This window comes from Manduca sexta, chromosome 1, assembly GCF_014839805.1.
Source record: "Manduca sexta isolate Smith_Timp_Sample1 chromosome 1, JHU_Msex_v1.0, whole genome shotgun sequence".
NCBI classification, from domain to species: Eukaryota; Metazoa; Arthropoda; class Insecta; order Lepidoptera; family Sphingidae; genus Manduca; species Manduca sexta.
Window position 1 is genome coordinate 817677 of NC_051115.1, and position 16366 is coordinate 834042.

At 38.0% G+C, this 16366-nt stretch overlaps 2 protein-coding genes across 2 annotated transcripts in view; one reads left to right on the top strand and one right to left on the bottom strand.

Annotated features, from left to right (window-relative positions):
* Positions 1-16366, bottom strand: part of LOC115454079 (cytoplasmic FMR1-interacting protein) — a 35037-nt gene that overhangs the window by 13400 nt on the left and 5271 nt on the right. The window contains 12 exon segments of the mRNA XM_037438185.1: positions 794-936; positions 1386-1468; positions 9419-9589; positions 9892-10003; positions 10005-10023; positions 10829-11043; positions 11530-11721; positions 12350-12470; positions 13082-13167; positions 14690-14794; positions 15370-15467; positions 16032-16159. Coding sequence (XP_037294082.1) covers positions 794-936; positions 1386-1468; positions 9419-9589; positions 9892-10003; positions 10005-10023; positions 10829-11043; positions 11530-11721; positions 12350-12470; positions 13082-13167; positions 14690-14794; positions 15370-15467; positions 16032-16159 — 1473 coding nt within the window.
* Positions 3189-9116, top strand: LOC115446741. Its single transcript, XM_030173517.2, has 2 exons — positions 3189-4968; positions 8470-9116. The coding sequence occupies exons 1-2, from the start codon at positions 3436-3438 to the stop codon at positions 8860-8862; spliced, it is 1926 nt and encodes a 641-aa protein (XP_030029377.2). The 5' UTR covers positions 3189-3435; the 3' UTR covers positions 8863-9116.

A 16366-nucleotide genomic window follows, 5' to 3' on the forward strand; every position in this document is an offset into this window, starting at 1 on the left:
AATTATATATTTAGAAAGAACTCTTAAAAAAGTGCTTATTGATATTAATCTTCTTTTAAAGTACTCCTTTTTTGCGATTTTTGTAATTTTATTTTACTTAAAATAAATGCTTACGACATACAAATGTTTCTAAATTTGAATGCACTCCCAGGAAAAGTCAAATTGTCAAAAAAAAAATTATTCTATAAGAATAACCGCGAATGACAATAACTGACAGAAAATAAAAAAATAAAAAAAAATTGTAATGTGATTGAAGACAATGATTGCTTTTACAATTCGTAAGAGACAATTTCTATTATTGTAAATTATAATTTTGTATTAAACCTAATTATATTAAATAGGGTACTTGGCTATGATTAATTTTGTGCGTTTTTTAATATATAACAGCAATTAGTACAACATAAGAAATCCTTATGTGAAAACAGCATTAAAATTCGATAAGAAATGAGGCAGTAATTCAAATTTCAAATATTGCTATGTGCATGAGTGGTGATATCGCTCCATCTCTTTCTTTCGCACGCATCGTAATGCCCGCTGACGTCACATGCAAGTATTTCATCCCTTTTCTGTTTTTTGACACTCACCTCTAAATATGTAAATTTTTCACAAGATTTCAATGATTTCTTCTGTTTTATCATTTATACGGCGTACATATTTTATGAGTTATAAATTAAAATAAGTCAAATACCCTATTATGCCATTTTACTTAGAACTAAATAATAAAACAGTGATGCAACAGGCAGTGAATACAACAGTAGCAAGTAAAGTCAGTAGTCAAAGTCGGTATACTCACTCCATCATCGCCGGTTCTTTGGTGCGCAGTATGTGGTCAGTGAGGATCCAAGGCATGGACATTTCAATCGGGAACTGAATCCGCTTCTCCATGGTTACTAAGTCGTTGCACTCCTCGTTGTGCTGGTGGCGGACTGTGCATTTCTAAAGAAAAAAAAATATTTAGAAAAAACAAAGAGTCGACGTGAAGTTTAAGTTTTCTTGAATCAAAATAAAAAAAAAACAACTTTTGGAATTAAAAATATGAAAAAAAAAACAATTTATGGAAAAAAATATGGAAAAAAACAAGTAGAGTGAAATCTAAATAAAAGAAAAATTATTTAAAAAAACAAGTGGAGTGAAATATAAATAAAAAAGTTATTTAAAAGACACAAGTAGTGAAATATAAATTATCTTGTATAAAAATTATATAAAAAAACTAATTATTTTTATAGTTTTTATAAAAAAAAACAAACACAATTTAAATAAAGTATCAATACTAATACATCAAAATTTTCACCTTATATATTAATATAGATAAATAGAGATAAAAACAGATGCACCTAATAAAAATATTGCAATAAATGCCATTAAAAACAGTATTAAAAACTTACATTTACTTTCTTTCCCATTGTCATTTCTAAATAAAACTCCCTATACCACAACTGAGATAGATCGCAGCATTTCGCTAGGGAATCTGAAAATATAAAAAATAATTAAAATTATAATAACCTCCTCCTAGCCGAATTTCGACCACGGCGGCCAATCTCAACGAAGATCAGTCACACAGAGATATTATAGTACACAAGTGTGTGCAATACACAGCACTCTCTGGTCCTTCACTCTCATAGTTCGATGAAGTATAATGCACTTGCAAAAACGCATGACCTTGATATCACGGACATTTCTAAGTACAGGAAACAAGTCCTACAACTGTTACGTACTCACAATTAATAATTATAATTAATCACATTCTCCACCACATGTTATAACATAAGATGTTGTTATGTTTTTTCACTTCTTATTATGTTTTATCCCTTTTGTTTGTTATTCTAAATAATATTAGTAACAAATATTATTATTTTTGCCGCTGTACTAATATATAAATTTGCATGCTGTGGTCTCCTATAATTGAAGAAGCACGTCACATTGTTAATTATACCAATATTACGACATTGTATTCATTATATGCCGTGTATCCTTTGTTGGAGGTCCTTAAATAAATAAATAAATAAATGAGACGGCAAGCCGACATTACCGGAGATCAGGAGCAGGACCAACGGCTTTACGTTCTTTTAAAATTATAATATTGACAATGTGGTCAGAATGTGTCAAAAGACTTGACGCGGACTACGCATTTACTGTGATTGGTTGACACGCTTAAACGTGACTGACGCATTCGTCTCTCGACCAATCACAAACATCGAACGTAAACATAAATCAAAAACCTCCGATATTGAGATATTTGAAATTTTATTTTACCTAAATATTTCATTACAGCGTGGTGGACTAAGGCCTATTCCCTCGCAGTGGTAGAGGAGGACCGTGCCCAACAGTGGTACAGTATATAATACAGGGGTGATATTATTACATTTAAAACTAACTTGTCCAAATATAAATGTTGCTGCATTGGAACGCTTCCCCGAAAAGTTGACAAAAAAAATTGTATGAATAACTGATAGTTATGTAAAAAAAATATCAAAATTCCAACCCCTTTATTCATAGACGTTATTTATCTAAGGACGGAGCATTGCTGTGATAACAAGTCTGTTTCTCAGCTTTGTTTATCTAACAGCTTGCTGTTTGTTTCGCTTGATTTATCTGACAGCCAACTAGATTCAAGTTGTATCTCAATATTAGCCAATCACAGCGGCCCTATGTCTACGCACTGCGAAGGCTGCCATGCCGTCAGTGCTGAAAAACAGACTTGTTATCACAGTAAAGCTCCGTCCTTAGATAAATAACGTCTATGAATAAGGGGGTAAGTAATTACTTATTCTACCTGTTCAAGATCGTATTCCTCGAGAACTATAGGCGACATCTATTATTTGTCACAGGAATAAGTATTGACGTACAGTACATGTTTTGTCGCGATTGGTGGATTGTTCCCCTCCCTTTTACTCCACGAACGTTGTAACACACTTGATTTGATTTCTATTGTAACGACTAGGTTAATTTAAAAATTAGTAAATTCAAGTTCAAATATCCGAAGTTTATTCATTTATCCCACGAGCCAAAGTCCAAAATAAGTCTAAACCAGCATCAAGCCACAACATATGGTCCTTCGAGCCGGATACATCAAGAATCAGCGACTTTTCGAGTTCACGCACGTGGCAACTTGTGCTGAAGACACGCAATTTGGATGAATTTTGGACCAAGGACTGCCTAGAGGACAACGGAAAGACAAGTTTGCAGTGGAATCTACGGCTGATTGGCGTTTCATCGAGCATCGCACACAATTTGGTGGGGCCAATCATTCCTTTCTACCGTTACCTCCTATTCTGTTTGTGTTAAACTGTGCTAAATTAATTACAGTAAAAGTGCCGCACACAATTGTTGGGTGATTTGGACATCTACTCATTATCACAAAGGTGACATTGCCACTATCAGTGTAGTTCGGCGACCAGTTACTGTGAGTACCCTATCGTTTCATTTACCACCAAAATGCCTACTGATCCTGATCCTATATCAGGTGCTAAGTCTTCTAATTTACTAAGCGTAGGAATTAAGGATGATTCCAACAGGAAATCTTTTGAAACCAAACGTCGTGACAGATCTCCTACTCTGCTAAGCGCGGAAAGTGTGGAGCTAGTTCGTGAACTTGTTAAAAAGAGAGGCATAATTAAAGGTCGATTAACTAAATTTACAAATTACCTAACATGTCTAGAAAATAGTGACGATAAAACTTTAACTCCGAAAAAATGTTCCGATTTAAAATTAAGAATAAAAGGCGCCGCTAGTTTATTTTCGGAATTTAATGATGTACAAAGTATGATCGAAGAAAAGGTTTCTGAGAGTGAATTAGAAGATCAATTAAATTATCGTGAATGTTTCGAGGATAATTATTATAGTGCTGTAGCTAATGCAGAGTCTATGCTCAATAATAATGAGGTCGGAGATTGTTCTAATTCTTGTCATAGTATAGTTCAAAAGGCAGCGGTAAAGTTACCTACGATTTCTATGCCTACATTCGACGGTTCATTTGAGCACTGGTTGGAGTTTAGAGATACATTTACGTCACTAGTTCATAACTGTACAAATCTTGCCAATATACAAAAATTTCACTATCTTAAATCTTCATTAAAAGGTGAAGCTGAACTAGTTATCCATTCGATTGAATTTTCATCTAATAATTATCAAGTTGCATGGGAGTTGTTGACAAATAGGTACAACAACTGTAGGTTGTTAGTGCACAACCATGTAAAGGCTTTATTTTCTTTACAAGCACTACCCAAAGAATCTCCTTCTTTAATAAGAAAATTAATTGATACTATATTAAAGAATCTACGCGCTTTAAAAATCCTTGGCGAAAGTACACACGCTTGGGATACACTAATTATATTTCTTATTGTGTCGAAGTTAGATAAGGAGACCGAACGTCAATGGGAAACTCATAAATCTACTTTGCGTTCGAACGATAACGTTTCTACACACAGTATACGCTTAGACGAATTAATTTCATTCCTTAAAGACCGTGCGGATATATTGGAAACATTGCAATTCTCGCGTAGTAAAGAAATCACACAAAATTATGAAAATAAAAAACAACAACACTCCAAACATCACAACATATCTCACTGCAATGTTTCCAGTGGTCCGTATAAAACGTCTAATCGTCAGTTTCGCGCTAAGTTAAAATGTTATCAATGCAATGCGAATCATCCAATTTATACGTGTCAAAATTTTATAGAAAGTGATTTAGAATCGAAACTAAAACTTATTCGCGAACACAACCTGTGTGAGAATTGTTTGCGTTCGGGACACACACCAAATAACTGCAGATTTGGAACGTGTAAAAGATGCAATAAAAAACATAACTCGTTGATACACAATGATAACGAGAGTGGCTTATTGTCATTTCATGCGTCGGCACTCACTGCGACTGAGCTCCCGACGGCTACGGTGGCCGAGGCGCGCGCGCCCTCCGCACTTGCGCCCGCGACCCCCGCGGCCTGCGCTGACCCGAGCCCTGTCCAGGTAATTAACTCACACTTACAAACGCAATGTAACACCTCTGTAGGTATGCAGTCTGTTCTATTGTCAACAGCTGTTATCGAAGTAGCTGCATATAGTGACGGAATTTATCATAAGACTCGGGCACTGTTAGATAGCGGAAGCCAGCGTTGTTTTATTTCTAAATCTCTATGTCAAGCGTTAAATACCCAACCTATACAGTCTATAAACGAGATAAGAGGGGTTGGTGATTCGGTGATACATTGCTCTCAATCTTGTAACATCATCATTAGATCTTGCGTTGATCAATCGTTCACAACGCATATTCATTGTTATGTTTTACCTAAGATCACGGGTTCGATTCCCGCCGTATGTCAACTAAGCGCGCAGTTCTGTATTCCAGACAACATACGGTTAGCTGATCCAGAGTTTTTAGATTCTAAACCTATAGATATTTTAATAGGCGCAGATAGGTTTTGGGATTTACTTGGAGAAGGGAAAATCCGATTGCCTAACGGTCCATATTTATTTAACACAAGTTTAGGGTGGTTAATTAGCGGTCCTATCTCCAATTATACGCCAAAAAATACACGCATTCAATGTAATTTAGTCAATGCTTTAGACACTCAACTTCGGTTGTTCTGGGAGATCGAGCAGATTCCCAAAGTCAATTTTACACAGACCCACGAAGAACGTAAATGCGAAGAACACTTTATAAATACAACTACACGAAATAGTGAAGGAAGGTTCTGTGTACGTATTCCACTTAAAGAGTCGCCTGATGCCCTGGGAGAATCTTATTCTCAGGCGGAAAGGCGATTTTACGCATTAGAAAAACGATTACAGCGCTCACCCGAATATAAACAATTATATTCGTCCTTTATGCAGGAATATGAGAGTTTAGGTCACATGACACGGGTAGATTCATATGAGTCCCCATGTTATTTTATGCCTCATCACGGTGTGTTCCGCGAGCTCAGCACCACAACCAAGTTGCGTGTGGTGTTTGATGCAAGCGCGCCATCCAGCTCTGGTAAATCACTAAATGACTTGCAGTTTGTTGGTCCTCCCATACAAGGCGATCTTGTCGCCATACTTCTTCGTTTTAGACAACACAAATTTGCAGCGTGTGCCGACATAGAAAAAATGTATAGACAATGCTTAGTCGATGAGAACCAACGTAGCTTGCAAATGATCCTGTGGCGTGATGACCCATCGAAATCATTAGGAATATTTAAGTTGAATACGGTAACATATGGAACCGCCTCCGCGCCTTTTTTAAGTGTTCGGTGTTTAAAACAATTAGCTTTTGAATCTCCCGATCCTGACGTGAAGCGAGTAATATTGGAAGATTTCTATGTCGATGATTACATAACCACTTTAGATGACAAGTTAAAGTTATTAGAGTTATGTGATAAAACGCAAAGAACATTGCAGTCTGGCTGTTTCCCACTTCGAAAGTGGATATTTAATTTTACGCACAATGACGATAACAGCCAATTGTGTAATCAATTTAAACAGTTATCTCCAATCGAAAATAATTTAAACTCTAAAACATTAGGCCTAGGTTGGCGTAACTTAGCCGATGATTTTTATTTTAATACGCAAATTAACGTCATCTCGAATTCAATCACTAAACGGTCTATTTTATCTAGTGTTTCACAAATTTTTGACCCTCTCGGTCTAATAAGCCCTGTTATAATTGTTTCTAAAATATTATTGCAGCAGTTATGGCTACTTAAAATAGGCTGGGACGAGACAGTTCCCGAAAACATTGCGCGCAAGTGGAACCGGTTTATTATTTCTTTACAAGCGCTTAACACAATCCGTGTTCCTCGGCACGTTATAGGTACACAACCTATGTATATAGAACTGCATGTTTTTAGCGATGCCTCTCAATTGGCGTACGGCGCGTGTATTTATGTTCGCACAGTCAATGCTGACTCAACAGTGTTGGTTAGATTATTAATTTCAAAAACAAAGGTCGCACCATTAAAACCTGTAAGTATACCGCGTCTTGAGTTGTGTGGTGCATTATTAGGTGCTCAGCTTTATGATAAGGTTCGAAACTCGTTGCATTGTGAATTTAACAATATTGTGTTCTGGACGGACTCTAGTATAGTGTTGGGTTGGCTTCACATGGCACCTTATCGACTTAAGGTTTTCGTACAAAATAGGACCACAGAGATATTAGAGATAACGCAATCTCTTCCTTGGCGTCACGTGAGCAGCGAGAATAATCCAGCAGATCTTGCATCTCGCGGTGTGAGTGTACAGGAGCTCTCCTCCTCCACCTTGTGGTTTGAGGGTCCAGAATTCCTTCGAGATCCTAATTTCTTAATACAAAATCATAAAGATGCTAATTCCTTTAAGCATAGTGAATTACCAGAAATTAAATCAATCATAACCACTATCGTAGCCAACGATTCTTCTGAATCGTCATTATTTCCATTTCACCGATTTTCGCAATTTAAACGTATGAGACGTACTATGGCCCATGTGTTAAGGTTCATCCACAATAGTCGTTTCAAACATAATAAGCGCAAAGGTAGTTTTAATGTGGAAGAGTTGAATCTTGCTGAAAAAACGTTAGTTCGACTATTTCAAATGGAGTTTTACCCCATAGAATATGCTATTTTATCCAAAAACGGCTCTGTCAGAGGCAAGGGTTGTTTGCCAAAATTAAATTTATTTTTAGACGACAAGAAAATAATACGCGTTGGGGGTCGTTTGGCGTATTCAGACGAATTTACATACGATAAAAAACACCCTATCTTGATTTCTGGCAAACACACCTTTGCTCGTTTATTATTTCGCCATGAACATGTTCAGCTTCTCCATGCCGGCCCACAGGCTTTGCTATGTCACCTACGTGAAACCTGGTGGCCTGTTGGAGGTAGGAATTTAGCGCGGCAAGTAGTGCATAATTGTGTCATTTGCACACGCATAAGAGGTAAGACGCTTACCCCTATAATGGGAAATTTACCTAAAGAGCGAATTACTCCTAGTTTGCCATTCGTACGATGCGGGGTCGATTATTGTGGTCCAGTACTCATATTGAACCGAAGAGGCAGGGGTGCTAAGACCGTTAAGGCCTATGTTTGTTTATTTGTATGCTTTGTAACACGCGCTATTCACTTGGAGTTAGTAAGTGATCTCTCAAGTGAAGCATATTTGTTAACGTTAAAAAGATTTATTTCGCGTCGCGGTAAACCCTCAGAAATCTTTTCTGACAATGGTCGTAACTTTGTTGGCCTCATGAATGATTTTTCAAAATTTTTACATAATTGCAGTTCGGATATTTTAGAATACGCTACAAGTCAAAGTATTAAATTCAATTTTATACCGGCATATGCCGCACATTTTGGTGGTATCTGGGAGGCTGGGGTACGTTCGTGTAAACATCATATTCGTAGAGTAATAGGAAATGCACATCTCACTTTCGAGGAGTTTAGCACAGTACTAACGCAGATAGAAGCTGTCCTCAACTCCCGACCTTTGTCCCCTCTTTCCTCTGATCCACAGGACTTTGCACCACTCACTCCAGGTCATTTCCTGATTGGTCGTCCACTAACTGCTCCGGCCTGCCATGACCTACGCGATATACCAGCCAGCCGTCTTCAGCGTTATCAGAGGACAGAACAACTTCGCCAACATTTCTGGGAGCGCTGGGCGAAGGAATACATTTCCGAGCTACAGGTGCGGACAAAATGGACAGTCAAGAAGGATGAACTGCAGCCAAATACTTTGGTAGCCATAAAGGACGACAATCTTCCACCATTAAAATGGCACTTAGGACGTGTCATTCGCACCATCCCAGGCCAAGACGGCGTTGCACGTGTCGCTGACATACGGACTGCATCAGGCATCGTTAGACGCAGTTTTACGAAGATTTGCCCTTTGTTCCAAGACGAGTAGAAACGGGACTTCAACCATTTTGAAAGCCACTGCTTCCAAAGCCGGGGGCATGTTCAAGATCGTATTCCTCGAGAACTATAGGCGACATCTATTATTTGTCACAGGAATAAGTATTGACGTACAGTACATGTTTTGTCGCGATTGGTGGATTGTTCCCCTCCCTTTTACTCCACGAACGTTGTAACACACTTGATTTGATTTCTATTGTAACGACTAGGTTAATTTAAAAATTAGTAAATTCAAGTTCAAATATCCGAAGTTTATTCATTTATCCCACGAGCCAAAGTCCAAAATAAGTCTAAACCAGCATCAAGCCACAACACTACCTCTTTTGACAAATGAATTAAGTTACTTTTTTAAGTTACTCCGTCACATATCTTTCTTATTTTACTCATAAATGGAGGGGTCTAAAATTATTCTTCTAATGATTCCAAGCTCCATATTTTGCCCACTTCATTATCTAATAAGTTTAAAGTTGGATAGAAATTGTTGGAAATAAAGAACCTTCGTTCGATAAAAAGAAAACATATCTTTGACAATATAATTAATATCTCACCAGGTAGATTCAGCAGGTATGTCCAATAAAAGCTGGTGCGATGGAAGCTTTCGATCTGGTGCAGTGTGGCGGCGTCCAGGTCCTTGCGCAGCGTCCGTCGGCCCCCGGACTTGTCCGAGATGAGAGCTTCGAGCTGGGTTCGCACCATGTAGAGCTGGGTCGATGAAGGTCCTGGGGAAAGGAGGTATTCAATAATAGATTACGAAACTTCAAATCGCCTGTACACGTTCCATATTTCATAGGTTTTTAGTAGCAAAACATGGCGAGATTTTTAGATGCACATTTCACCACAACATGGCGAGATTCTTAGTTGCACATTTCACCACAACATGGCGAGAATTTTAGTTGCAAATTTCACCACACCATAACGAGAATTGCACATTTCACCACAACATGACAATATTTTTAGTTGCACATTTCACCACAACATGCGTTATTGTTAGTTCTAGCTGTGGTTTCTACAGATCACTTACCGACATTCCTCCGCGGCACTTTGATGGTGAAGCTCGCCTCCCCGTCCTTCTTCCCTCGCAGCGCGGGGTCCTGTTGCGGCTCGCACCCGCGCGCCCAGTCACCACAAGTTTCATCGGACTGACACTATTATACTGGAAGAAGCAGTATAATCTACAGGGTTATTTTGACATTGCATTACTAAATGAAACCACATACTTAACTACTTGGAAATAACACTTTACAATAAGTTATTTGAGTCGTTGATGTAAAATAAAAAAGTGTGAATTTCAAACAAAATAAATAATAATTAAAAGTCATTTTAATTTGAGGCGCCCTAATGCCACTACTACTCTAAGATAATTCGCCGCAGCAACATCATACTTTCAGTTAGAAATACACTCACGCACACGCTGTATTCGTATTAAACTACAAAATAATCACAGTATCAGAAAACTAAAACCAGGATTTTTGGTGAAAATATTCATTATTAATGGATGATTTTTGGCACAATGTCAGTAAAGGTGAAGACGAGTATGTGGTTGCATTTAGAAACGCAATGTAAATATGACCCTGTATACTTATTATAAAACAAAGTAAGTCCCCTTTTCTGTCTGTCTGTATGTTATCGATATTCTCAAAATCTACTGAACAGATTTTTATGAAATTTGGTATGGAGGTAGTTTAAAACTCTGGGTTATAGGCTACTTTCTATCCCGGGAAAAGAAAACGGGACTTTTATCCCGGAAATATTCGGTATTCGGATCTATTTATAATATTTACTCGCGTTGACCTATACCCTTACCTGACCTTTATACTAGCATAGTACAATTAAAACTAAATGAAGTCCCCACTTCATTTACTAATACTTTACTAACACTATGCTTTTAATTTTTATATTTGTGACCTCGACCATGACACTGTGACCTTGACCTTGACCTCAATGATATTCACACATACCTCCGTATCAAATCCTTCTTGTTTTTAATCGCCTTCCTCAGCGGCTCCCTCAGTGCAAGCTGCACGAAGTCCTGCAGCTCCGCGTATATGGAGCGCCGCGCCGCGTCCGCGAACACAGTCTCCATGCGGGCCATCAGCACTTGGAGGCCTTTGATCATAGCAATCACTTCGATCATGGCGAACTTCTCTTCGGAAGTGTAGTTGTAGCGTGTCGCCTGTTGGTGAGGAATAGTTAGTGAGTTAATTTAGTTTATAGGATATTAGAATATATATTAATTAAAACTGATAATCTAATGTCTATGAACAACTTTATAGTATAATGCCCTGATTCATAGACGTTTTTTATCTAAGGACGGAGCATTGCTGTGATAACAAGTCTGTTTCTCAGTGCTGACAGCATGGCAGCCTTCGCAGTGCCTACGCACTACACACGCACATAGGGCCGTTGTGATTGGCTAATATTGAGATACAATTTGAATCTAGTTGCCTGTTAGATTAACAAAGCTGAACAAACAGCAAGCTGTCAGATAAACAAAGCTGAGAAACAGACTTGTTATCACAGCAATGCTCCGTCCTTAGATAAATAACGTCTATGAATATGGTGATTTGATGACATCACTTATCGACCTCAAAGGTAGTTTCATTACGGTCTACCATGATTATTGACCTCATGACCTTGACCTTGACCTCATAGGACTCACCCGCTCATACTCCTCGGCGGTTGGCGGACAGCGAGGGTTGCTCGCGTGGTCTGTCGGATGCAGCAGCTTCCACGAACACAGCTCCGTCAGCACAGAGCACCAGGAGGACAGCAGCTGAAGACCTCGGAGGCAGAGCTCGGTGACGGCTTTGTTTTCAGCATCCGAGCCTGCTTCTTTGAAAGTTGTTGTAACCTAGGGTAGTAAATAAGTTGTTCAATTACCTAATTAAGATTAATGAAAAATATACTACACGATATATCGATTTATAAACTGGCTAAGTGAAGTACGTATTGAATTTCTTTACCAAATCGATTATGATAATTTTGTACACAAGAATCGATGTTAAAACTAATCATGAAAATGGTTGTACTTTTTTTAATCCAACTTCAATATCTTGTAGCTTAAGGGAAAAACCTTTACTGACTATTAGCAATTTTCAATAAACAAACGGGTAAACGGTCTATCTCAAAAATGGACCAATCAAAACCAAGTTTTTTTGACATGCTTACAAATAAGTCATTTTGATTGGTTCATTCTCGGAATGGGATTGAAGATTGAGATCGAGATCGTTTTTGAAAACTGCTGTAAACCACTAACAATATATAAATAACATCTCGAGTCGCGGGTTTAAATTAAGTTGGAATAAGATTTGTATTAATTTTATTAGTGGAGTTAAAACGGTATGTTAGTTATACTTATATTAGACTCTAGTGAGATATTCAAGAACACTTTTCTACTTAACCGAATACAAAGGCATTACAAACATTAAAACATATCGTACGCTCTACTCTCTAATACAATAAAATCCAAGTCAACATACCTCGTTACTGTACCGCGCCAACTCAGAGATGTAGTTCTGATGCTCGTCCCTGATCTGAGGCAGGTGGACCATCAGGTCCGCTTGAGGAGACGGAGGATTGGTGCTCGAAGATAGAGGCCATCTGATGGAAAAATGTCACAGCACAACTGTACAGGAGTTGGCGAAATAGCTCGATTAAGTACGGTGCATTGATGCATCGATTACAAAATCGATTTAGATATATGTCCTTCGATATTAATCGATGTTTTTTTTTCGAATAATTCAAATTCAACGAAAAGTCGATTACGATGTATTTGATCGTCAATTTCATGCATTTAATACAAAGGCTTTCCATTTATATACATTATTTACATTAAATTACTATATCGATTCTTATAGCTACTTATTCGGTACCATAAATGACTCCTACGACATCGTTTTGAATATTTTTGAACTTTAAACTTGGACGAATCTATTTATACAATAAAATTTTAACTCATATGGCGCTCTTTATTAGAACGAAATATTATTTAAATTTTTTGTCAGTCTGTGTACATGTTTGTACACGCATCACGCAAAAACTACTGCATGGAATTAAATGCAGTTTTCACCGATGTATCTAGAAGTCGAACTCAAAACGTAAGCTCAATTTTAACCCAGGAAAGATATAAAACGGGGATTTTATCTCGAAAAAACTTTTTCACGCAGGCGAAACCGCGGACAAAAGCTAGTCATTAATGAAACTATACTCACTTGCTAGGATCGTAGTGTTTCGACCGCTTGATATAATTGAACGGAGCGATTTGCATGTCGCCGAAAAGCGGGACCACCTCCAGATTCTAAAACAAACAACCTTCTTAACGCTAGGCTCATTATACAAGGTGTATTTTGGAGACGGGGCAGTAAAGGCTACCCTTAACCGCTGTAGCTACACGAAAACTTTTTTAGGAGACTGTCCATAATTTTTGAAGGTTTCTGTCGGCTTAAACCAGCCATACTCAACCTGCGGCCCGGCGGAGCATTGTGATTGGCCCACTTTGAGTTACAGGCAAAGTTTTTTAATTTCGTACTAACCAGAAAACATGTATTGTATAACTGGCTTTATAGTGACCATTTTTTTTTTTCAGTAAAGATATCTCGTATTTTGAATTACGTTTTTTATTTACACCTAAAAAAAATTTGCAGCCCTCACATCAAGACCGAAACATTTTTGTGGCCCCATTAAAAAAAAAGGTTGAGTATGGCTGGTTTAATTCGTTCTACTGACTAGATTCCCATCATTCTCTATTCTCCCCCCTCCCCTCTCTCTCTCTTTCTCTCTCTCTCTTTCTCTCATATAGTATGTCGCGTGGTACGCTTATGCATGCAACCGCAACCCTCCCAGAAGTCAGCTCTTGGACAGAGCTCTCACTCAAGGGATGAGACCTTGAGATCACAAGTATGTATGGAAACCGCACGCCAGCCTCAAGCATTATTTGCCCAGTACTCATGTATATTACTGGTGGTAGGATATATTTTATATCCGCCTGGATAGCGACCGTACACAAGGCCTTAAAACCATAGTGGCCTACGTGTGTCGCGTTCCGGGATCAGCCTGTGTATATCAGGTTCCAATAAGCATAATTGTGTCGACTGTAGGGTAATCATCTCTCGTCAGTCGACATATTGAACCACAATCCACTTACCATCAGGTGCTGTAAAGTCACTTTGATATACCTGTATAAGAAATATATATAATAGAGTAGTAATTTCTCATCTTGGAATGGAAAAAGACAAAAGGGAAGACAAATTAAAAGATGGGAGGATGATCTACCAAAATGATGGAGAAGATTAACTCATGATAGAGATGAGTGGAAGAAACTAGGGGAGGTCTATGTCGAAGGACAACCTTACCAACAAACTGGTTGCTGAAGAATAAGAAGGCATTTTTTCTTTTGCATTAACTGGTTCCTTGTACAATAAGTTCAAAATTGTAGTATATTTGGTCGGTGAATAATAATAATAATATCAGCCCTGTATTATATACTTGCCCACTGCTGAGCACGGGCCTCCTCTACTACTGAGAGGGAGTAGGCCTTAGTCCACCACGCTGTAGTGCGGATTGGTAGACTTCACACACCTTCGAAATTCCTATAGAGAACTTCTCGGATGTGCAGGTTTCCTCACGATGTTTTCCTTCACCGTTAAAGCGAACGATAAATTCACAAAGAATACACACATGATTTTTTTAGAAAAGTCAGAGGTGTGTGCCCTTGGGATTTGAACCTGCGGACATTCGTCTTGGCAGTCCGTTCCATACCGCATCGCTGTGGTGAATAAAGGCTTTTATTATTATTATTATTTAGTAATTTCTCATCTTACCTTGAAAATCCGATCGATACGGTCCAAACGGATCTTCTTTTTCTGATCGAGCCGGTTAATGTTACACACTTCGGAGTCCATTAAGAACAAGCCGAAGCCCATGACCTGCAGAAGAATAATGGATTATATTTTTTTTTTAAGTTGAAAAGCAATGAATTAAATATGTACATCACAAAAATAAGTCTAAATGACACTTTAATACGTAGTACATATTTTTTTTTTATTGTGAAAAAAATCACAGACAATAAATTAAAATCCTATGAATGGGGAAATGAAACGTTAGTGTGATGCATGGAATGGAATGTAAAGTGCGTGAGCGAGATGATGGGAAATGTGAATGACAGACGAAGTTTTGGTCTACGAACAAAAGAAGTTACACTGAAAAAAAATTATTAAGGAAGAAATTTACAATTTACTCGAGAACTACATTTTTATTTTGAACAAATCCCACAGAATGTGAATACATTATATTGATGTTATTAACACAGAGGTTTCATGACTCCATAGAAAAGTTTCTGTCATTTAATATTATTTTCTTACATTATAGAATCTTTTCAGTCGATACAATTATACACTCAAGGTCAAGGTCACGTTAACAAAGGTCAAGGGCACATTTAGTAAGGTCGAGGTCACGTTTGCTAAGGTCAATGCCACATTTACAAAGGTCAAGGTCATCTCACCTTCACCAGCATATGTTTCTCGGACGGCGTGAGATACATTTTCGTTTCATACATATGCACGCATATGTTGACCACGTCCGCCAAGAGGTCTTCGTAACCTGTGAATGAAATACGATTCTATTATTATTGTGAAAAGACTTAAAACTGCTCGTATTATTGTTGATTATTTTTGCTGAAGCATTTAAAGTTGAAATATATCTTTGTTAATTGGAATAATGATAAATAGTATTCGATTTATTTTTATTGCATTGAATGACGACTCGAGCTTGCCGTTCGTCTGATGGTAAGCGATACGACCGATAAACAGTAGAAACACCAACACCTTGAATTACAAAGTTAATTTGGTATTCCACTGCGCTCGCCATCCTGAGACGTGAGATGTTAAGTCTTATATCCAGTAGTTACACTGGCTACAATGTTCAAACCGGAACACAACAGTGGCTACACACTGCTGCTTGGCAGAAATAGGCATTACAGTGGTTCCTACACAGGCGGACTCTCAGATAAGAGAGATCTACCACCAATATGTATAGTAATTTTTTAAGGTTTACTTTACACCTTTTCAAATGCTTGCTATGGATTAGAGAAAACAATAATTTTTAATACCAAAAAACATTTTTATAACAACTGTCAAACTATAATTTTTTAATGGAATAGCATACCGTTGATTTTCTCCAAAGCATCCTTCACAGTGTCACGTATCTTGTTCTGCGTGGCTAAAAACATGGATAGATTCTGCGACTCCTGCAGACTCTGGCTGTCCGACATCACCTTTAGGAACTGAGCGGCTCTGTAGAGGTCAAGGTGAAAGGTCAAGGTCAAGGTCACTATTATTACGAGCACGTCAAAATGACCCCACTACACCTGATGGTAAGTGGAGTGGTCATAGAATGTCGACTGACGAGAGATGATTACTCCTCAGTCGACACAATTATACCTGTTGGAACTGGATATACACAGGCTGATCCCGGAACGTAACACACTTCGGATTTTATCA